Source organism: Cetorhinus maximus, chromosome 13, assembly GCF_964194155.1.
Source record: "Cetorhinus maximus chromosome 13, sCetMax3.hap1.1, whole genome shotgun sequence".
In the NCBI taxonomy this organism is placed as follows: Eukaryota; Metazoa; Chordata; class Chondrichthyes; order Lamniformes; family Cetorhinidae; genus Cetorhinus; species Cetorhinus maximus.
The window spans coordinates 17,050,666-17,074,119 of NC_135891.1; the positions used below are offsets into that span (position 1 = coordinate 17,050,666).

The 23,454-nt window shown below is 39.2% G+C and overlaps 1 protein-coding gene across 7 annotated transcripts in view; it reads left to right on the forward strand.

The window, feature by feature from the left end:
• Positions 1-16,230, forward strand: part of ift52 (intraflagellar transport 52 homolog (Chlamydomonas)) — a 42,226-nt gene extending 25,996 nt beyond the window's left edge. For all 7 annotated transcript variants that reach the window (XM_078555027.1, XM_078555021.1, XM_078555025.1 and 4 more), the window contains 7 exons: positions 3,516-3,602; positions 9,930-9,998; positions 10,522-10,676; positions 11,326-11,413; positions 11,937-12,045; positions 15,419-15,558; positions 15,727-16,230. In XM_078555027.1, coding sequence (XP_078411153.1) covers positions 3,516-3,602; positions 9,930-9,998; positions 10,522-10,676; positions 11,326-11,413; positions 11,937-12,045; positions 15,419-15,558; positions 15,727-15,780 — 702 coding nt within the window. In that variant the 3' untranslated portion in view covers positions 15,781-16,230. The remainder of the gene's footprint in view (positions 1-3,515; positions 3,603-9,929; positions 9,999-10,521; positions 10,677-11,325; positions 11,414-11,936; positions 12,046-15,418; positions 15,559-15,726) is intronic.
• Positions 16,231-23,454: the final 7,224 nt, after the last annotated feature.

Consider the following 23,454-nt stretch of genomic DNA (forward strand, 5'->3'; position numbering starts at 1 on the left):
CTTCTGCGAGTAGTAGCACCTCAATTATCCAACTCCCTATTCCTCAAGCTTCTCCCGAGAAACATCTATGTTCCAACTGACTTTACAGGGGAGGCAATGGCATAGTAGTATTGTCACTGGACTAGTAATCTAGTGACCCAGGGTAATGCTCTGAGGACCTGGGTTCGAATCCCATCACGGCAAATGATGGAATTTGAATTCAATAAATATCTGGAATTAAAAGTCTAATGATGACCATGAAACCGTTGTCAATTGTCGTAAAAACCCACCTGGTTCACGAATGTCCTTTAGGGAAGGAAATCTGGCGTCCTCACCTGGTCAGGCCTACATGTGACTCCAGACCCACAGCAATGTGGTTGACTCTTAAAAATGCCCTCTGAACAAGGGCAATTAGTGATGGGCAATAAATGATGGCCTAGCCAGCAATGCCCACATCCCATGAATGCATTAAAAAAACTTCTCTGCTTTCCAACTTGTGACAGTTTTGATACTTAACAACAATTAATATAAAATTAATGTATTGTACAAAAATAAGAACCAAAAATATGACTTCAGAATGAATCCTGGTCCAGTTGCCCCATCCTCCAATTCCACTCCACTTCAACACTATACTTTGTCTTGACTCCTCATGTACAACACCATGGGAGATGAAGTAGTATGTTAAAACTTTTAACTACTCTGCTCATTTCTAGGAAAACAGTAATTAAAGGCACTATATTGGAGTGGCATAATTGATGCTAATTAGCGAACTAGCAATATTGGAATATCTATTGAACCACTTTTCAGCCTAGCGATTGCTTACTTTTTCCTCTTTGGAAATACTGGGAAAGTTATTTTTGTAATGTTTTTCTCATTGTTTACAATACAACTGAGAAAAAAGCCTTTCCATCAAAGGTCTAGTTTCAAATTGTCAATATAGGTTTCATGTTAGAGGTGTCTTTCCATTCAATTGTAATGTATTAAAAAAAATTGTCAATTTGTGAAACTGAGCAACTCCGGTATTTTAAGTATTTTATTTCTATTGTATTATCTGCCTTTGTGTGACTTGTACTGTTTTGCTTGGGGAACACCGCAGTGACTAATGAGAGTGCTCCTTTTATCAACTATCTTGGAGGTCTTTACAAGACAGAGATAGAAGAGATTTGAGCAAGGGGAGATTAAAGGGCTGGTGGAAGAGATGTGTTTTAAGAGACTTTGCCTTGTGACCTTGTCCCTTGCCTTTCAAAGTGGTTCTGCAACAAGTTCCAGAAAACTGGGCGAGAGTGACTAGAAAAAAGCTGTAGACGACTAAGTGCAGGGAGCAGGGAATAAACTCATTCAAAATCCAAATATCAGAGGGTAAAAGTTGGAGACAATTCCTTAAATGGGGTAGAAGCAGAAATCCAAGAACACTGCTTAAATCAAACTTACTCAATAATTTTATTTTTTTTTCTCTTTCCAAATTACTAACTTACACTTCTGCTTCTGACATGTAAATTTCATAGTCTTTCAAAGACTTGGAGTGATCACCATCCTGCACCCAGAATAATTGACCATTCTTTTGGTCTTTAATTATCAGAATCATAAGGGTCACCACAGAATAGCTCCTGTAGAGGGTCCTAACATGTGAAGCTGGAATTGTCCCAATGTTTTAACATTTAAAGCACTAGTGGTGAATTAAAAATTTACTGCTTATTTTCAAAGTAGTTTGCAAGAATACAATGTAAGACATGACTAATTATTGATGATTAAAGTGTCCAGAATGTAGAAGCACCCTATTTACTTTAAAATTTCTTTTAAAGAGATGCAAAACAATTTAACAATATCCATACATTATTAAAGTTCTACACACGGCTTGCTTTTCCTGACTGTAAAACTTACTGTTGTCATAAATTTTGGTACAGCCTCTGCACCAATATATACCTTTCACTTTTGTTATGTCAGCTGTCTGGATTTTGCTAACAACGTTCACCTTTATTAACAACTAAATCGGATAGCAACTTCTAGCATCTGTACATGCACGATTAGACGTGGCAACCAGGAAGTCGCTCTCTGACTTGTCCTCCTCCAGGAACGGCACTATCCCAGTACCTTGCTGAGAAACTTGGCACGTTACAAAGTTGTGGTATTTAACCGGTAGACACCCACTAAACACTTCAGAAAAAGCTAGGGCTTCTCCATACAAGTGTAAGTGAATTTTTAACAATGTTCTACATCTTGATTATTGCCAAACAACCTCTCTGATACTAAAAATTAACCTTTCCAAGTGAAGCATTTTCTTTCAGTCTCTTCTTATCTCTCATTACCATTTTCTTTCCATCTGTTTTATTTTGCTTTTTGTATGTAATTTGGCATTGCATTAAATATTCTAACTGGCATTTTCTGGGTTATATTCTGAGCATCTCAATAAGAATTTTTCAATCTGACTGGTTAAGGGGATACAGAGTTGCTTGCCCTGTTCACACATGTCCCAGGTTCCCTGTTAAAGGTACCGAGATATTCTTGATTTCTAATAACCTCTAGTTCCAGTGCAGAAACGCACCAAGTCTGTGGTTAAGTGTAATGAACAGCTAGCTCTGACCATTTGCCATTAAATGCTAAATCTGGGTCATTAAGTACAAGCACTGGCAACCAGTTTGCTCTGTGGAGCGAGTTTCTGAAGTCTCTCCTGACTTTGCCATCATCTTGTATATTTTAAAACAAAAGCTTTTATTTGTTGCATACTGTGGATAGACAATTTGAAATACAAACAGAAAATGCTGGAAAAACTCAGCAGGTCTGGCAGCATCTGTAGAGAGAGAAACAGAATTAACATTTTGAGTCCATATGACTCTTCATCAGAGCAGAGCCATGGACAGTTTGCTAGTTTTTGAATAAAAATTTTGAAATAAAACAGAGGACAACATTTCCTGGAAACAAAACCTTGCTGCCTCTGAGTTTTTACCAATTCTTTAAATATTTTTTTGTGTACAGGTAGTTCATCACCAAAGTACCTTAATAACAATACCATAATAACAATAACAGATATGCACAACCTTCAGTTCAGGAAAGTTGAGAACTTTTAGGCTTTAAATAAGTTGGTAACAGTTTACTGTTGTTTTCTGTAAGAACTTATGTTTCAAAAAATCTAGGCATTCCTTTGCAAATAGCCTGATTGTAGGGACAGTGATAATATATTAGATAAATCTATTTTTTTTAATGCTTTAATTTTTAGATGAGCCCAATTATTAGGCAATAGAAAGTAGGAAAGTGTTATGTTTGCTACAAATATCATCTTGCATTTAACCTTTCTTGCAGCTTATAGAGGAAGCTTAGGCTCTGCTGACACATACTGTATGATATTTTCTCATGGTCCTTTCTGCCAGGGGAAAAACACCAACAATTTAGGGAAAATTCTTGAAACATATTCATACTTATTAATGCAATTTAGAAGAGAGATGTAAAGAATTGAACTTTAACAGCTCATCATATATCAGAATAATAAATTGGGGCTACAGATTGTCCTAATAATTGAAAAATGTGAAATTTGTCAACAGCTCCAGGGTGGAAAATTGGCTGTGCTGGGATCTTGTCACATGGTCAGTGACCAGTACCTGGACAAAGAAGAAAATGGGAAAATCATGGTATGCTGTTTTGGATAATTTTATTAATTATTTAATTGATAAAGGTTATCTTTATTGTGCGTATCATTTTTCTTTTTCTCTGATTTAAAATGTTCAGTTTTACTCCAGGAGTGAAAGAGTGATGTAGCAAAAAGATAAAAGTTGAAACCAATTGACTCAGTAATCAGAATTGTCTAGTGAATGAAGAATGAGTGGATTTTATACCTGTTTGGATTTACTTTCAACAAAAGCTGTCTGCAGGATGGTTAGCACTGGTTAATTGCGTGTTTCTGTTTGAGAAATGTTTAATAGCTTTGTAATTTCTATTATTTGTTACATCACTACTCAGTTTTAGTGAGATTTAGTTTCCTAGACATCGAGAGTTTTTTTCCTCAGCTGATGAAGATAGCAATTTAACAAGAATCCAACAGAGTGTAATAGCTGCAATTCAGTAACTCTCACTTTCTTTACAAAGATAATTTAGGAATGCAAAGTTCACCTAAGTCCCATTTCAAGACCTAAACTGACACCACAGTGCTGATTTTCTGAACACATACAGCTGGCAGTGTCATGCTGGCCTTCCTTCCACCCCCCACCCATATTGAGAAATTGCAGGTGGGCTGTCTGTCATGCTCTGTCTGTTAATTGCAATGGATTGAAAGTTGTGGGCTCATGATATTTTGATAACCCAGGTAGCTGACAAGGCTACCTACTTGCATGTAAAGCATTCCTGCATGTAAAGCATTCCAATAGTCATATGTTGCTATTTCTTTCTAAATCAGGAATCAAATGAGCTCTTTTTCACAGTTTCATCTGAATTAATCTGTTTCATAAGTCATTAGATGTAAGCATAAAATATTAGAATCATAGAAGGTTACAACATAGAAGGGAACCCTTTCAGCCTGTGCTCACTCTGAGAGCAATTCAGCTAATCCCACTGCCCCACCTTTTCCCTGTAGCCCTGTAAATCTTTTCACTTCACATAATTATCTAATTCCCTTTTTGAAGCCACATTTGAATCTGCCTCCACCACATGCTTGTTAGTGCATTCCAGCTCCTAACCACTTGCTGCGTACAAGATTTTCTTCATGTTGCAAATCACTTCAAATCGGTGTCCTTTGGTTCTTGACCCTTCCACCAGACCTCTCCTGGTTTTGAACACTTCTATCAAATCTCCTGCCAGCCTTCTCTATAAAAGGAGTACAACCCCAGCTTCTCCAATCTATCCTCTTGACTGAAGTTCCTCGTCACTGGATCCATTCTCACAATTCTTTTCTACAGCCTCTCTAAAGCCTTCAGATCCTTCCTAAAGAATGGTGTCCAGAATTGTACACAATACTCCAGTTGAGACTGAAGCAATGTTTAATAAATGTTCATCATAACGTCCTTGCTTTTGTACTCTGTGCCTCTGTTTATGAAGCTCAGGATCCTGCCTGCCTTATTAATTGCTTTCTCAACCTGCCCTGCCACTTTCAACAGTTTGGGCATATGTACCTGCTCTGATCATGCACCCCTTTAGAATTGTATCCTTTATTTTATATCATTTCACTCTTCTCTGCATCAAATTTCATCCGCCCTGTGTCCTCCATTCCACCAGCCTAAGACCTCTTGAAGTCTATCACTATCCTCCTCCTCAGTACACAATACTTCCAAGTTTCTTGTGATTTGCATATTTTGAAATTGTGTCCTACACCCGCTAGTCCAGGTCATTTATATAGATCAAGAAAAGCAGTGGTTCTAATACTAACCCCTGGGGAACCCCACTATATAACTTCCTCCAGTTTGAAAAAAAACTGTTCACTCCTTTTCTCTGTTTCCTGTTATTCAGTCAACTTCATTATCCCATCTATTCCATGGGCATCAACTTTGCTGACAAGCCTGTTATGTAATCCTTTCTCAAATGCCTTTTGGAAGTCCATGTATACCACATCAATTACATTAATTTCATCAACCCCCCGCAACCCCCTCTGTTACTCCATCAAAAACTCAATCAAATTGGTGGAACATGGTTTGCCCTTAACAAATCCATGCTGGCTTTCCTTAATTAATCCACATTTGTTCAGGTGACTGTTGATTTTGTCCTGGGTTATCATTTCTGAAAGTTTCCCTCCACTGATGTTTTTTTTAGCTGACTGGCCTGTACTTGCGCTAATCTTTACACCCTACACCACATTATTTTTAGACTAAGTTTAGTATATGCTACTTCAGTTAACAGTTGTACTGTATCTCCCTCCACCTGGTATTGCACAAGATACCACCCTGTATTTGCATCATTGATTCACTACTTGTTTTAACAATTTGAAATTATTGGGTTCCTCAGAGAGTTTGTAGCTCCCTGAAAATGCAATTTAAAGCTCACGTAATGCTATAATAAGCAACTTTACCAAAAAACTACTTCGATGTCAGAAATAGTTTTATATATTATAATATTAACCTTATACTAATAGAATAATAAAAAATAAATATTTTATAGTTTTAAATAAAATTTCATTTTTTTAAATTGATGTTCCAGCAGTTGAGATATCTTACCTGGACACAGGTTGTTGATGCAGTCTATCTGGCCAGCCCAACGATCTAGAGGATATTATGTCCCTCAATATCTGTCATACCTTCCCTATCAGATTTTTCACCTGGATCTTGTTCAGCTTTCTGATTGATACAGTCAGCCACACTGCTTCCCTTGGTAATTCATTCCATATTTCCAAGAAACTGATAAAAGGAAAAGAGAATATGAATGCAAGCTGGCGAGAAACATAAAGGTGGACTATCAAACTCAATGGGCTAGCTTCTTTAGGTATCTGAAAAGGAAAGGACAAATTTGGGCCTAATATAGGTGGAGACGGGAGAATTTATAGTGGAGAATAGGGAAATGGAATAGGAACTAAACTTTGTCTTCATGGAAGAAGATACAGAAAATCTCCCAGAAATACTAGGCAACTAACCACCTTGTGAAGCTGAGGCACTGAAAGAACTTAATATTAGTGAAGAGGTAGTACTTTAAAAGTTAACTGAAATGAAGGCTGATAAATCCCCTGGACTAGATGAGCTACATTCTAGAGTGCTGAAGGAAGTGGCAGTGTGATAGTGGATACATTGGCGGTTATCTTTCAAAATTCTATAGATTCTGGAAAGGTTCCTGCAGACTGGAAAGTAGCAAATGTAACCCCACTATTTAAGAATGGAGGGAGAATGGGGAACTACAGACCTGTTAGTTTGACATCGGTAGTAGGGAAAATGTTAAAATCTATTATGAAGGATGTGATAACTGGACACTTAGAAAGCAGTGGTAAAATTGAGCAGAACTGACATGGATTTATGAAAGGGAAATCATGTTTGACAAACTGTTGGAGTTTTTTGAGGATGTTACTTGTAGCATAGATAAAGGAGAACCAGTGGCTGTGGATTTTCAGAAGCCTTTTGATAAGGTCCCACACAGGAGGTTAGTAAACAAAATTAGAGCACATGGGATTGGAGGTAATAAACTAATATAGATTGAGAATTGGTTAACAGACAGAAAGCAGAGTAGCAATAAATAGGTCATTCTCAGGATGACTGTCTCTTACTAGTGGGGTACTGCAAGGATCAATGCTAGGGCCACAGCTGTTCACAATCTATATAAATTATTTGGATGTGGAGACTAATTGTAATATTTCCAAATTTGCTGATGACACAAAACTAGGTGCCAATATAAATTGAGGAGGATGCAAGGAGGCTTCAAGTGGACTTGGACAGGCTAAGTGAATAGGCAAGACCATGGCAGATGGAAAATAATATGAATAAATGTGAAGTTATCCACTTTGGTAGGAGAAACAAAGGTGCAAGAGTATTTCTTAAATGGTGAGAGGTTGGAAAGTGTTGGTATCCAAAAGGAACCTGGGTGTCATTGTTCATGAATCACCAAAAGCTAGCATGCAGGTGCAGCAATAAGGAAGTCATGGTTGGCCTTCATTGCAAGGGGATTTGAGTCCAGAAGTGAAAATGTCTTGCTGTAATTGTATAGAGCCTTGGCGAGACTTGCACCTGGAGTATTGTGTACAGTTTTGGTCTCTTTACCTAAGGAAGAATGTACTTGCCATAGATGGAGTGTAACAGAGGTTCACCAGTCTAATCTCTGGGATGGTAGGATTGTTTTAAGAGGAGAGATTGAGGAAACTGGGCTTGTACTCTAGAGTTTTGAAGAATGAGGGGTGATCTCTTTGAAACTTACAAAATTCTTCAGGGCATGACAGGGTGGATGCAGATGGAGTCTGGCTGATGAGTCTGGAACCAGGGGACATAATCTCAGAATAAGGGATAGGTCATTTAAGACTGAGATGAGGAGGAATTTCTTCATTCAGAGGGTGGTGAATCTTTGGAATTCTCTACCCAAGAGGGCTGTGGTAGCTCAATCGTTGAAAATGTTCAAGACAGAAATCAATGGATTTCTAGAGACTAATGTCATCAAGGGATATGGAGATAGAGTGGGAAAGTGGTGTTGAGGTAGATGACAGCCATGATCTAATTGATTGGCGGAGCAGGCTCGACAACTTGAATGGCCTACTCCTGTTCTTATGTTCCTATTATTCATCTCAATGCATAAAGCAGTAAAGTCTGAACTGCCTTTTTACTCTCTAAGTTTAAGGCTATGTCCCCTCATAGAATCTGTTCATATTAAACATGTTTGTGTTTATCTTGTTTATACCTTTATGATCTTGAGGGAGACCATTAACTTTTTAAAAAAAATTCTAACTCCCAGTTATTACCTGAAAGAAGTATGCCACAAGGTTTCAAGTTTTAAACAAAAACTTTATTGTACAAGAATTAAACAAAGCAATAGCTAATTTAATACTATATTTTGTAAGTCCTTATTCTTTAAACCCAAAAATGTTAGACCACTTCCTGTTCTGTTTTTAATTCCACCCAAGAGTTCCCCTCTGCTTTCCAGGATCTTGAGAGTTACTTCACTTCTGGGACCAAACCAAGGTGTGCCCTAGCTCTCAATAATTCACTTTGACTCTCCTCAGTTTCCCAGTCTGGCAGTTAAATTTCCAGAGTTCTCGTGCTCTCTCTCTCTTTGCAAGGATTCCACTGCCAATCTTTTCCACTAGCTTTAACAGGCAGACCTGACAATTTTAATTCCTCTCAATTTGCTTAATGATTCTAATTCAGGAACACCTCTGGTTCCTAATGGCTTCTGTGCTCCTTGTTCTGGCTGCTGGCAGACACACAATTGCCTTCTCGCAGTCTTCCAAGCTGACTAACTGCTTCTGTGGGAAAATACAGGAGATAAACCCAAAATGAAAGACTGCCTCCTTGCAATCTATCCCCATGGCAACGTGGCATGCCAAGATGTCCCATATAGAGATTAAGTTATCCACAATTCTCAAATCTGTCTTTTGATCTGAAAAGTATATGGATACTTTAAGACCTTTCTTTTGAGTTGAGACCCAGATGAAAGTTTAAACCTCTTATGAAGTCAACTGTACACATCTTTTCTCCACCAGACTCAGAAAGAGGTCATCCATTGTTCATTGTTCTCATACTTCTAAATCTGACCTTGCAAGTATACTTGCAAGGACCTTTGATGTGTTAAATACCTTAGGTATTTGGAAATATATCACCGTTCCTTCACTGTCACTGGGTCAAAATCCTGGAACTCCCTTCCTAACAGCACTGTGGGTATACCTACACCACATGGACTGCAGCGGTTCAAGAAGGCAGCTTACCACCACCTACTCAAGGGCAACTAGGGATAGGCAATAAATGCTGGCCCAGCCAGTGAAGCCCACATTCCATGAATGAAAAATTTTTTTAAAGTGATCGGGAAACTTCTGAATTCCAAGGTTTCAATTACCCTACATTCACAAATTTGATTTACCCAAAACTAAAAGTTACATTCCTACAACACATGAATCATGAAATTATTTTCACAACGCCTTTTAGAATCTTGAAAACCTGAGACAGCTTTCTTCAATGCTAATGTTCCCAGCTTCTGCAGACTCTCTTAATAACTCAGCTACCAAATTCTAAATATTAAATCACGGCACCCTCATCAGTACCTGGATGTCTTTTATTATAGTAGGAAGACCAGCAACTTAAAATAATTCAAGTGTGGCTCTACAGCATCTTGTACAAACTCAATCACTTTTTAAGATGCTTTCTATATTCCTGTGGCTCTCGTATTTTCTTTCTTTATTGCTGCATAACACGTTGATAGCTTAACTGATTTGTCCACCTGTGCCTGCACATTTTTGAAAGTTCCTGACTAGATTCAATCAGAAGCCAATGACCAAGCTTGGACTCCAGAGATAATCTCAAAGTTTATGTTGTGCTTTGCTGATCCTCCATCTCTTGTTCCTTTTGTCTCAGGATGTTGTTTTTCAATGGTTGACTACAAATGAAATCCAGTTGAACCAAATTGATGCAGAAGATCCAGAGGTAAATAGCTATTTGTAGTAAATAATGGGAAATGCTGCATTCCCTTTTTAAAACTAGATAATTATGCACTTGATACAGCACTAAAAAAAAGTTGTCCTGAAAATTCATAAGCATTATTCCTATAGAAAAATTAAGAAAAACTTGCATTTATGAAGCACTTTTCACATCCTTAATGAATAAACTTGTTGAGCCATCGGGACAGCAATATAGCGCAGCATCAATTCTACTTTAACTGTATTATGCACAGGCAGAACTCAGTCAACATCATTGTGCACTGACACCCAGGTCACAAAACAAAAATGGAAATTGAAAAAAACAATTTTGTGAAGTAGGGTGGGGTAAGAAGGATCTGCTCATCTCACTTTTAAATGTATCTCCTGCTGAAACAGAATGTATACCTATGTCAGGAACCACTTGTTATTAAAGCATAAAGATTGGTGTTGTTTAATTGAATGAAAAACATAAAATTATTTTTTGTGTTGCTGCTCTTCCTGTATTATTGAAGAAAAATCTTTATTATAAGATTTCAGATTACACCATGCTTCCAGATACAGCTAAACTGTCTGACCGACTGAGGGTATGTCTGCAGGAAGGGGATGAAAATCCGAGAGATTTTACCACTCTATTTGATATGTCGGTCTTTAAACTGGACACAATGGCTCTTCCAAAAGTTATCACGTTAGTATCACATAGAAGCTCATTGAATACGAAATGTATTATACGTTTGAGATACAATTTTTTATTTTGGAGAAATGGGAGAGTAGAATTTAAAATAACAGATTAATTATAAAATGTTATTGCTGAAAGAAGAGACATGCTATCGAAGCTTTTTGTCTTGCACTCATCAGAACAGGAATTTATACTGCATGAGAAAAGGGGTGCTGTTTGGTTGGCAAGTTTGCTCTGATTGGTTGAGACGTTGCCATGGCAAGTGCACCGGGGAGCTATTGTCCCTTATCCTTTTGTTTATTCAAAAAACGTGCAATATCTGAACATGTTTCTTTTGTCTACAGAGGCATATGAATATATGTAGCTTTTAGCAAGCATAAGTGAGCTACATTGCGAGCCCGATTGATGATCTTAAATTGGTTGTTCGTGTAATTCTTAGCATACTTGGGATTGTTCAGCAATCATGACCAAGAAAAAATTATTTTGCAAACCAGAAGAAAATGGGAAATAAACTGATGAAATGTAATTCCTAATGAAATGTAGCTAATTAAACAATTTGTGATAGGTGAATCGCTTTATTTAATAAAATCTGCCATGTTTGTACTGTTATAACCTCTATTTCAATCTTACCAGATCTTCATTGTTTTTGTATTTCCAGGGCTTATGAACAATTGAATGTGAAACATGAGTCACTCCAACTAATACAACCTCAGTTTGAAACACCGCTGCCTACATTGCAGCCAGCTGTAAGTACAAATTCTCAGGCCATGTTACAGAATATTTGAAGCAGCCATGGTGGCATCATCAAATGTAATGATCTAACCTTTAATATTATGTGTTCTTTATATGGTCATTCACCTGCTCCCTTCTGTGAGGTTTTTTTTTAAAATATGCAATGTTAGAAAAACTATACCTGGTTGTCTTATCATCGTCACAGAAGCAATGGTGAAAGTGTTGGGATGGTAAGAAAGTGAATATTATTTGCTCTGAAGATGGCAGTGTTGTATCACATGCCCTGGTGACAATGTTGTCACTTTGATAGTAATCCAACAGTCTTGTGGTAATAAGGCTCTAATGGTGACAATGTGGCAGTTCTTGTTAAGTCCATTATATTGAGACTGCAAGACCTACTTTGTACATCAAAAACAAAGTATTGCCAGTTACGAAATAAAAACAAAATTGCATGGTTCTAATTTTCAGTGTGGGTAATGCCTATTGTAATGCAGTACATGCATATAAATGTGTACGTTAATTGCTATTATCCAACAGGTCTTTCCTCCCTCTTTTCGAGAGTTGCCAGCACCAACTTTGGACCTCTTTGATCTTGATGAAACATTTTCATCTGAGAAAGTCAGACTTGCTCAGCTGACTAACAAATGTAAGCAAATAATTTATTTTAATTGTCTAATTCTTCGTTATTTCTAAGCCAGTGTTCTAAGGTTTAACTTTTTGAACATCGGTCATTTGTAAAAGTTTTTGAGGTTTGCACTGATCATTTTGCTTATGTTTAATGCCTATAATGTGTCATACAAATGGGCTTCAGGCAAACGTGAGTTTAAAAAAATATGAATTTAACATATTATTCTGTTTGAGTTTCATGATTTGCTGAAGTTCAGCCTCAATTGTGATATTTTATGTGGTCAAATAGTCTCCTGCCAGTGCACACTGTTTAGGTTCATGCCGTTTGGACGAGGGATCAAATTAATTTTCCTTCTGTTAGTGCCTTCAGGAGGGAAGACGTTTACGTTGTCTACTATTGTGGGGTTAATTTAGAAAATTGCTAATTCTGGACAAACGGAAGTGTAAACTCTTGGCATACAAAGTCCAATCAATTTTAAATGAGAATGATATGTGACCATAATAAACTATCCCTCTCGAACTATCTGTAGCCTTCAACACAGTTGACTACACCATCCTCCCTCCATTGTCTAACTGGGTGGAACTGCCCTAGCTTAGTTCTGTTCTTTTCTACCTGATCATAATCAAAGAATCACCTGCAATAGCTTTTTTTCCCCTTCCCACTCTGTTTCCTCTGGAGTCCTTGAAGATCTGTCCTTGGCCCCCTTCTGCTTCTCATCTATTTGCTGCTGCTTGGAAATATCTGAAAATAGAGAACAGATTTGCCATGTATGTCAACAGCTCAGCTCAACATCAGCATTACATCCTTGGACCCCTTTGCTGTCTGATTTGTCAAAAAGCTCATTCAATGTCCAATATTGCAGAAGCAGAAATTTCCCGCAACTAAATACTGGGACTGAAGCCTTTCTCTTTGATCCCTGCCACAAACTCTGTTCTCTGACCCTCATTTCCATGTCCGGCAAATATCTTTAGTTGAAGAAGACCATTTGCAACATTAGTGTTGTGTTTGACCCCGAGATGTGTTTTTGATCACCTATCTGCACCATCACCAGGACTGTATACTTCCTCCTTGGTAACATTGCTGGACTCTGACCCTACTTCAGCTCATTTGCTACTGAAATCCTTATCTTTATTACCTCTGGGTTGTTTCTTCTAATACTCCTGATCTGTCTTTTGCCTTCCATCCTACATAAACTTGTGCTCATCCATAATTCTGCTGCCTTTATTCTTAATCGCTCCTAGTCTCAGTTGCCCATTATCACTGTGCCTGCTAACCTTCACAGGCTCCCAGGCAGACAATTCTTCAATTTTAAAATCCTCGTGCTTGTTTTCAAATCCCTCTGTGGCCTTGCTCATCCGTATCTCTACAGACTCCTCCAATCCTACAATTCTTCAAGATCTCTGTACTGTTCCACTTCATGCCTTTTGTGTATCCCTAATTTTAATCATCCTGCTGTTGCCAGCTGTGCTATCAGCTGCCTTGGCACTAAGTTCTGGAATTCTCTCCCTAAATCTCTCCACCTTTCTATTTCATTTAAGATGCTCCTGAAAAACTACCTCTGATCAAACTTTTTGTTCTGTCCTGAAGTATGCTTTTGTGATTCTGTGCCAAACTAAATGCAGGTTCTTGTATGATTTATGAAATATCTAGACTAGTTTTTGATCTTATGATTTCACAGTTCTGTCAACAGACTTCTTAAGGACTAGAAGAAGATGGGTTACATCCTATGAGCCATTCGTGTTATTTTAAGCTGTAGCGATGTTGAAATAATTTATGGGTGAAATCATTTTTCCAATCTAACTGAATTCCTCTGAATTATGATGTCTGGACGTAACCTTTCTTTCAGTCAGATATTTTTGGAAAGTCATCGTTAGTTTTCAAACCCAGGTACTAAGAAAGCTACAAGGGGCAGAGTTTGTGTTTCTCCAAAATAGAGTGTATATCTGAGTTCAGATGGTAGATTGATAACAGCATTTGATGTTATCCCCACATGTGTTTACAGAGAGTGGCTGAAGTTAAATCAGTTTTATGAAATTTGAGCAGAAAATCAAAGGTTATGAATGAAAACCCAACATGGCAAGTTGCAAAATAAACCTACGGGTCTTTGTGCTGGCAGCAGAAAACTGGATTGCCATAAAAACCCAACTAGCTTACTAATATAAAATAAAAACAGAAAATGCTGGAAAAACTCAGCAGGTCTGAGGTCATCCGTGGAGAGAGAAAAACAGAGCTAACGCTTCGAGTCTGTATGACTCCAGAGGGCGGGACTTCACTCGACCCTTGTTAATGTGAACCCCATAGCACTTCATTGCTGCGGAGCTGCTCAGCGTGGAGACGGTCAGCTTGACGCCGACGTGGTTTCACCTCCCCCACCACCCACCAATCCCCACCCCCGTATTATTCAGCCCATAGGACTCGGGAGCAAGAGTAGGCCATTAGGCCCTTCAAGCCTGCTCCACCATTGAATAAGATCATGGCTGATCTGGTTGTGGTCTCAACTCCACCTTCCTGTCTTCCTCCTCATTACCCTTGACTCCTTTGTCTATCAAAAATCTATCTAAGTCAACCTTGAATAAATTCAATGACCCAGCCTCCACTCCTTTGTGGGGAAGAGAATTCCACAGACTAACAACCCTCAGAGAAAAAATTTCTCCTTACCTCCATCTTAAAAGGGAGACCTCTTATTCTTAAATTGTGTACCCTAGTTCTCTCGATATCCATCCTATCAAGTACCTTCTGGATTTTATATGTTTCAATAAGATTACCTCGCATTCCTCTAAACTCCAATGGGTATAGGCCCAACCTGTTCGACCTTTTTTCATCAGATAAGCCCTTATCCTAGGAACGAGACAAGTGAACCTTCTCTGAACTGCTTCTAAAACAATTATATCCTTTTTCAAATAAGGAGACCAAAATTCTACATAGTGAGACCAAATCTGGAAAACTAAGGCCCTGTACAGCTGCAGTAAAACTTCCTGTTATCTATATCCAGAAAGAAAACCTAACATGGTCTGGATCACTCTACTTATTGGGGCTTTAGATTACAGATCAACTGAAATCACGTGAAGAATATCAGCAATAGTTCCCCCTTAAAGCTTCCATAATGAGCTAGTTTAACTAGTTAATGAAAAATGCTTTTACATATATACAGTGGACCTACCCACTCGGGCATTAGATTAACACAGCTGTCTGAGGGTTCTGATTTTGCATTGCCAGACTTGATTATTTGGAGTAAACTTGATCTGCTTAATTTCACCTAGAAAGATTATCCTCTTCTATAAATACTAATCATTCCTGCTGCTGTAATAGTGAAATATTGCTACATTAAAAGGACACAGGAATGGCATAAATTTGTTTTGATTAAATACAGTCTGTATTAATTTGTTTTTAGGTACTGACGATGATCTTGAATTTTACGTTCGCAAGTGTGGTGACATTCTCGGTGTATCAAGTAGACAAGACAATCGCAGTGCAAAAGAAATTTTAGAGCATATCTTTTTCCAGGTGGTGGAGTTTAAAAAGCTGAATCAGGTAATTTTTTCTTAATATTTTGAAAACTTGCAGCGAAGATGTAAAAAGAAATCTTGCTATTAATGCCCTTTTAAAATAGTGAACCATTAGAAGAAAAAAGCAGAGTGCCCAATTGAAATCCTGTCAGATGCATTGCAGTGCTCTAGCGATTACTGTTTTTCTCCACAGGAGCATTACCTAGATACAGATGAGGCTGGCATAATTACTTTGCCGAATAACTGAAACCGAACAGCTGCATTATCACTGATATTCATCACATCATCTCTTCGTGATTGAGATATCAGCAGGACTTGGTTCTTCTACAACTTCTAACTTACAAAATGTTAGATTCCTTATTCAAAAATGTATATTTTTGTATTGAAAGGATTAATCATTATTTGTCTGCATACAACTTCAAGGCATTTTGTACACTACTGTTACATTTAAGATGATGGTGAACTTATCCTATTATAAAACATGTGCTTGTAAATACCTCCAGTTACGAATTAGCACTTAACTTTAATCTCATATGTCCATCTTTCCATAGAATTTGATTTAAAATAAATGACTAGTACCTAGGCGAGAATTTTTATTTTCAAATTATACATACTTTCTCTTGTACTTAAACATTACTGTTTATCTATTTGTTGATTTTTCCTGTTTATATTTTAATTTGTAAATAAAAGTTTTTTTAATATTACGCATTCAAGTTTGATATTTAAATACTGATATTTGAATACTGATATTTGAGAGATTATTGGCCTACTAGCAATGGCGAAAGGTTTGCCTAACTTTTGCAATTACAATGAAAAGAGATGCTACAGCAGTTCAGTAATCTATTCTGGGACATTGATTCATAAAGCTTGGGTAGCGCTCAATGGCTGCATTTTTTTCACCAACCAAATTTCCCATCCTGATCTTAAATCCAGTGTCCAGCTACAGTTTGTCTATTTTCCTTTCTGCTGGGTGTTAGAAGTAACTTATGTGCTTTCACCGGGAGCTGCTTGGGCATATGGATCAGCTACTTGATCTGAGAAAACCAGGACTAGACGTCTAGGTACAGAAATTTAATTAGCTAGTGCACTATTCCACTAGTTCCCCTGAACTAGTGCAATTTAAAAACCAAAGTTTGCAACAACAAAAAATGCCCGAGTGGATATTATAGCCTAAGATTTATTACTCAAAGAACCAGAATGCAGTGCCTAATGGTGGTGGAAGCAAGTTGACTAGTAACTTAGTGAATTGGGTATGTACACGTAAAAATGCAGAGCTGTTGGAGAAAGCAGTGGTGGTACTGTGTAGATCTGGCATAATCCAAATGGTCTCTTCCTGAAGTGGCTAATAATTGTATAATAGACTTCCATTCTCATTGGTAGATATGTTCTATATTTGGAGCATTTCACTTGTGCCAAAAAGGATCTTGAGGTTGATAGCTTTTAAATTGAACAAGCAAATATCAATTGAATAGGGATTGAATTCTGTGGTGAATAGGGGTAACTTTTCAGCAGCCAGTCAAAATTAAGCAAGTGCTGGTCAGGTGGAGCAAGGGAGTTGTTACCTCCATCCCCAAAAACACATTTTACCACTGGATATTTAATCCCATTGACTATTTAAGCCTCCAACCATTAACTAAATAGTATATGGCACTTGAAGGCACAGAATATATAGGGAAATAAACAAGCATTTGGCTGGTCACTATTTATATAAAGCAGCAAAGGTAGGATGCACGTCACTGAAAATTTACCAAAGCCTAGTTTATGTATGTAGAAACAAAGTTTGAATTTACAAATTATACTGGCCAAGAAAATGAGCCAGGGCGAGATACGGGAATATCAATGGAAGTTTAAGAACAACATTTTTTTTTAAAAAGTTGAAACAAAAATTTGAGAAGATGGGAAACAGGAAGAGTAGGTTGGCCGCTTCATTCTAGTGGAGGTCAATCCTAATTGTAGGGACACCAAACGCAGAGGAAATTTCTGGGATGAGATGGGAAAACAAACTGGTGAACCCCCGATATGAAGATAAATCGATTGCCACAATTTTTGAAGAATACTCAACTTTTATTTATCCACGTAAAAAAGTTTCGTCTACACCACAAAAAAGCTTTGATTACAAAGGTACATTCGACATTAAAAAAAGTACGATTATTCCTTATGCCCGACATTTATTTGCAACATCGGCGTTTTCGGCTGGGCTGGGGGTGGGGTCCTGTTTGTAGGTGACTTTGTTCCCGAGAGGTGGGACGGACAAAGGAGAAGATACTGAGAGAAGCAGGGGCGAGAGTTTTCAAATCCACAGAAGGTTCAATGTTGCCCCGCAGTCTCAGATACATCCTCTAAAGTGAAGGCGACCTCTATACTGGAGAGGTCACTTGGGATTTCTGCAGCCTGCTGGAAGTCCGCAAACCCCTTACTGTCTTCGTCCCAGAGTGGCGTGGAAGATGCAGTACCCAACACATCCAAAGAGAAACTCTTTGATTCCGAAGGAGAAGGACAAGGACGGTGCTCTCGGGCGAGGATGCTGGTATCGGTGTTCGGCGGAGGTGATTGACTGAGTAAGGTCGAGTCTGCCAGTGGTTCAGAAGGACCCTCGGGCCAGTTGGGCACAGAGACTCCTTTTCTGAAGAGCATAGTAGAGGCCTTGGGTTTACAAAATAAGTCATCAACTTTCTGGCAACCACCATCATTACCCGTCACGCCGCACTCCCACTTCGAGGAGTTTAGTCTTCGCTCTACATTTAGGAGTTGGTTTCCATCAGTTGTATCCCAAATATTGGTTAACTGGTCAGAGCTAGACAAAGATATCGCTCCAAAGCCGTCAGCCATAAAACCTCTGTCCAGTGTCGAACTCATACTTGTCTCAATCAAATATAAATCACCCACTTTCATTTGAAAGTGTTTTATACTGACGCTGTTTAACCCAAGCCCAAGCCCATGCATATCACGTGCAATTATTAGAAATCCGCGGGTTTACTTGATTTGTTTACGTTCTGGGGTCAGTCATTTGTGCAAATTATTAATATCAATTATCACCCAATTAGCTCAGGTTTGTTCGGTAGCTGTTGTGTGATTGCTTTTGAAGTAGGACACCACTGTAGGGAAGACGAGCATTTTGATTCCTCCCGGCTGGTAAATTTGTGCCTACCTGTCTGCCAGGGTGTGGGTGATTTTCATTCATGAGTCAGTCAGCCTATGTGGCTCTGTAGTAGGATCTAGTGCCGTTAGGGCTCAGCCAGATCATCTTGAAAGTCACTCTAAACACCTCATTAAAGGTGCAAATACCCTTGCTGTGCTATTCAAATGCCTCAGAGACTCATTAAAGTTGGGCCAATGGCTTTAGAATTCCTTCTCACCAAACCCCCCAATTCTACTGCATCTTGCTTGCCTGTGTCCAAAGCTCTAACATTTGATTGATGAGTCCCAATGATGTTGCAGAAAGTAAGAAATAGAAAGAAAAAATGTAAACAAGTGGGAGAAATAAACAAGTGGGAAGCAAATGAAGAAGGAAAATTAAAATTGAGAAAAAATAAGTCCAACGGGGAGGGAGAGAGAGAAAGGAAAGAAGATCCAAGTGGATGGGGAAAATTGTACTCACAAAGGCAGTCTAATGAAGGACTAGAGAGAGAATTAAGTAAAAAAAAGATGGAAATAGCATAGTCTGACCAATCGAAAAAGCAACAAAACAACTTGCATTTATTATAGCATCTTTAACATAGTAAAACAATCCAACAGATTTCACCAAGGTAAACCAAAAAATGATACTGACCCAAAGTTTTGGGGGATGACCAAAAATTTGATTGAAAAAGTGAGTCTTAAGAAAAGCCTTAAAGAAGGGAACTCCAGGGAGTGGACATAAGTGGCTGAAGCCATTACCATCAATGATGTATAAGATGATTGTACAAAATGTACAAGAGTAGAAGGAATGAAAAGTTTGGAGGAATGGCTGATGGAAGTTACAGAGATTGACAGTCAAGCCAATTTGAGGCAGTGGGAAATCAGGGCTGGTGAGGATTGGGATTGCTGGATAAACTAGACTTTTAGCAGGATTGGATTTTTATTGAATTCAAATTCCACCATTTGAACCCAGGTCCCCAGAACATTACCCTGGATCTCTAGTTCAGCAACAATACCACTACACCATTGGCTCAGCTATGCTGAAATCTATTTGTTAAGAAGTCTTAACAATGCACTTAGAAAATCATATGATCAGACAAAGTCCATATGGTTTTATGAAAGGGAAATTTTGTTTGACAAATTTAGAGTTTTTGAGGATGTAAATTTACGAGGGGTTTTTGAGGGGTAATATATAAGCATAGTTAGAGGATTGGTTAATGGACACAGAGCAAAGATTAAGGATAAACAGGGCATTTTCAAATTGGCAGGCTGTAACTAGTGGAATGCCACAAGGATCAGTGCTGGGCCCTCAGCTATTTACAATCGATATTAAAGACTTAGATGAAGAGACAGAGAGTAATGTATCTAAGTTTGCTGATGATACAAAGCTAGGTAGGAATGCAAACTGTGAGGAGGAAACAAGGGAAACAACAGGCTGCAAGGATACAGACAGATTATGTGAATGGGCAGCAAGGTGCAAGATGAAATATAATGTGGGTAAGTTTGATTTGGTAGTAAGAATTGAAATGGCGTGAAACTTGTAAATGTTGATGTTCAGAGGAACTTGGGGTACTCGTACAAGGAACACAAAGTTTGCATGCAGGTACTGCAAGCAATTAGGAAGGCAAATGGCATGTCAGTTTTGGTCAAATGTTCTTGAATGGGACGCTTTCAAGAAAAGCAATGGGGTAAGGCAGGGCTGCATCCTGGCGCCAACTCTCTTTGGCATATGTTTCTCCATGCTGTTATTGTACACTTTCAGCAAATCAAATGAGAGTGCCTACCTGCATGCCAGAACTGACAGCAAGCTGTTCAACCTGGCAAGACTGTGCGCCAAGACCAAAATGTGTAATGTCCTAGCCCATGAGTTGCAGTTTGTTAATGATGTTGCACTGGCATCCCATACTGAAGGTCACTTACAACTAGATCGGTTCTCCTGGGCCTACAAAGAGTTTGGACTGACAATCAGCATCAGGAAGACCAAAGTTATGGGCTAGGATGCAGAGACTCCACCTTCCATCAATATTGACAACCTCACTCTAGAGGTCATCGACAACTTTACATACCTTGGATCAACCAGCGATCTGTCCTTTGATACCGAAATCAGCACCAGTGTTGCTAAGGTTGTAGCTGTTGTGTCAGAGTTGAGAAGTTGAATGTGGACCAACAGGAAACTAACCTAAAATACATAGCTCTGTGTGAACCAGGCTTGTATTCTCAGCACCATCTACAATAGTGAATCATGGACAATTTCTGCAATCTAAGAAAAGCAGCTGAACAGCTTCCACTGCCTCAGATGAATATTGAACATCTCCTGGTAGGAGAGAGTGCTGAGCATGGAAGTACATCAGCATGCAGGGATCCCCAGAATGTTTGCCCTCTTGAGTCAACGGCAATGCTGTTGGCTGGGTTTGTGAGCACAGAGAGCTTTTCTCTCAATAATGTTTATTGACTTTGTTCAGTCCCATAGCTCTCCTCACATATATCCAGTGTCCCAGCTATCCCCTATTTATATTCATTTTTAATAAATCAAATAATCAAAAAAAAAATCAAAGGGGATGATCCTCTATTTATATTCTCTTTTCAATAAAACAAATGATCAATAAATCAAACTCGCAAAGAGTGGGGATAAACAGCCCCTAATGGGGCACTGTAACTAAAACAAAACGACAAAGGGAACTTAACTAACTAGAACAGAATATTATTCCTGGGATTATCCCCTATTTATATATCCTTTGAGAAAAACAATAATCAGTAAAATAAATTAACATATAAGAGTGTGACAGCCCCATCCCCTATTTATATGTGCTCCAAGTACTTAATTAAACAATGCCCTTCATCTGTGTATCTTAACAATATAATTAACATACTATTAATAGATTCCCCTTTCTTTAAGCAATAACTAGGTGCTAAGAACACAGGCCTTGTAAACCATCAGCCTGGTCCTAAGGGTCAGCTTGATTTTATTCTATGCACGTTTTGTATCAGCCAAAGGCGACAGCTGCTTTCCCTATGCATGAATCAAGTTTGGCACCAAGTGACAAATTGTCTGACAGCATGGACCCAAGGTAGCAGAATTTGCTAGCCACTTCCAGTGGGGTGCAATATAATGTGATCAGGGGTGAAGATGCAACACCTTGTGCTAGGACCACAGTTTTCCTGATGGAGAACAAGTCACAGGCATGGGAGGACAGTCCATGTGTCTTTGTAGCTGAGTTTCCATATGGTGGACTAGCACAGCATCATCAGCGTAGAGGAGTCCACTGATCAGGACACGATGTGTTTGTGTCTTTGCTTTCAGTCTTGATAGATTGTGGAGCTTGCTGTCTGACCTAATATGCAAGTAGACTCCTTCCATATCTGTAGGGAAGGCGAAGGCCAGGAACATGGAGAAGAAGATGCCAAACATCTCCATTCTTCATTCTGAATCTGTTGGAAGTGGAGCCATCAAATTGTACAGGGCAGTGCATGTTGTCATGGAAGGAACGGTTGAGACAAAGGAGCTTTGGAGGACAGCCAATTTTGCCTAAAATCTTGTAGAGCCTTGCTCTGCTGATGGCGTTGAATGCCTGAGTGAGAGCTACAGCAGTAAGGTAAAGAGCTATATCCTGTTCCCTACACTTCTCCTGTAGCTGGCACATGGAGAAGATCATGTCCACAGTAGATCTGTCAGCACAGAAACTGCATTGTGCTTCCAGGTACACCCCGTGTACAAGTAGATGGACTCTTTTGCGTATGACCCTAGCAAAGGCCTTCCTTGTGACGCTAAAGCGTGAGGTACCCCTGTAGTTGTTGCTCTCTCCTCTGTTGACTTTGTTTTTGTATAGTGTGATGATTTTTGCGTCATGCATCGTCTGTGGAATGGAGCCTACCTTCCAGCAGAGAAGGAGAATGTCATAATTGTGTGGCAATAGATGGGACTTTCCGTGCTTGAGCAACACCAACATCACGGATTATTTGATCATTACCACATTGCTGTTTGTGGGAGCTTGCTGTGTGAAAATTGGCTACCGCGTTTCCTACATTTCAACTGTCGCTACATTTCAGAAGTGTTTCGAGATGACCGGCAGTAGTGAAAGATGCTATATAAATGCAAGTCTATCTTTTCTTTTTGCTAAGCAGGTTGTTGCAATGCACCCACTGGTTTGAATGTGCAGAAATATATTGGTCTGGGGCAATCCGCCAGATGGAATGTTGACCTGGGAATGGAACCAATGACATGTGTTATGATGTGAAGCCCCAGCTGGCAATCCGCCAGAGAATCCCCACCCCCCTAAAACAGTTCAAAACAACAACAAAAAAAGCAGCAACACTATTCTCTCATTAAAGTTATGCAATAAGATCTGGAGAGAGAGCAGGGAGGTCAGGAGTAGCAGCATGCTGGATTTGCAAAAGGAAGGGCAACAGCTTTTTGTTTGCAATCACTCACCGTGAATATTAATGAAACCCTGACTTTGTTAATGGAACATGAACACAAAGGAGGGGGGATGAGAGGGGAGGCGGGGGGATGAGACGGGAGGCGGGATGAGAGGGGAGGCGGGGGGATGAGATGGAGTGGGGAGGTGGGAGAGTGGAGGAGAGAGAGAGGGAGGGAGGGAAGGAAGGAGGTAGGGAGGGAAGGAAAGAGGGGGAGGGGTATGAGGGGAGGGAGAGGGGTGTTGGGACGGGGATGAGAGGGGAGGGGGATGAGGGGAGGGATGTGAGGGCGGAGGGGGATGAAGAAAGGGGGATGAAGGGGATATGGGGAGGGATTTGAGGGGGGAGGGGGATGAGGAGAGGGGAGGGGTGTGAGGGGAGGGGAATG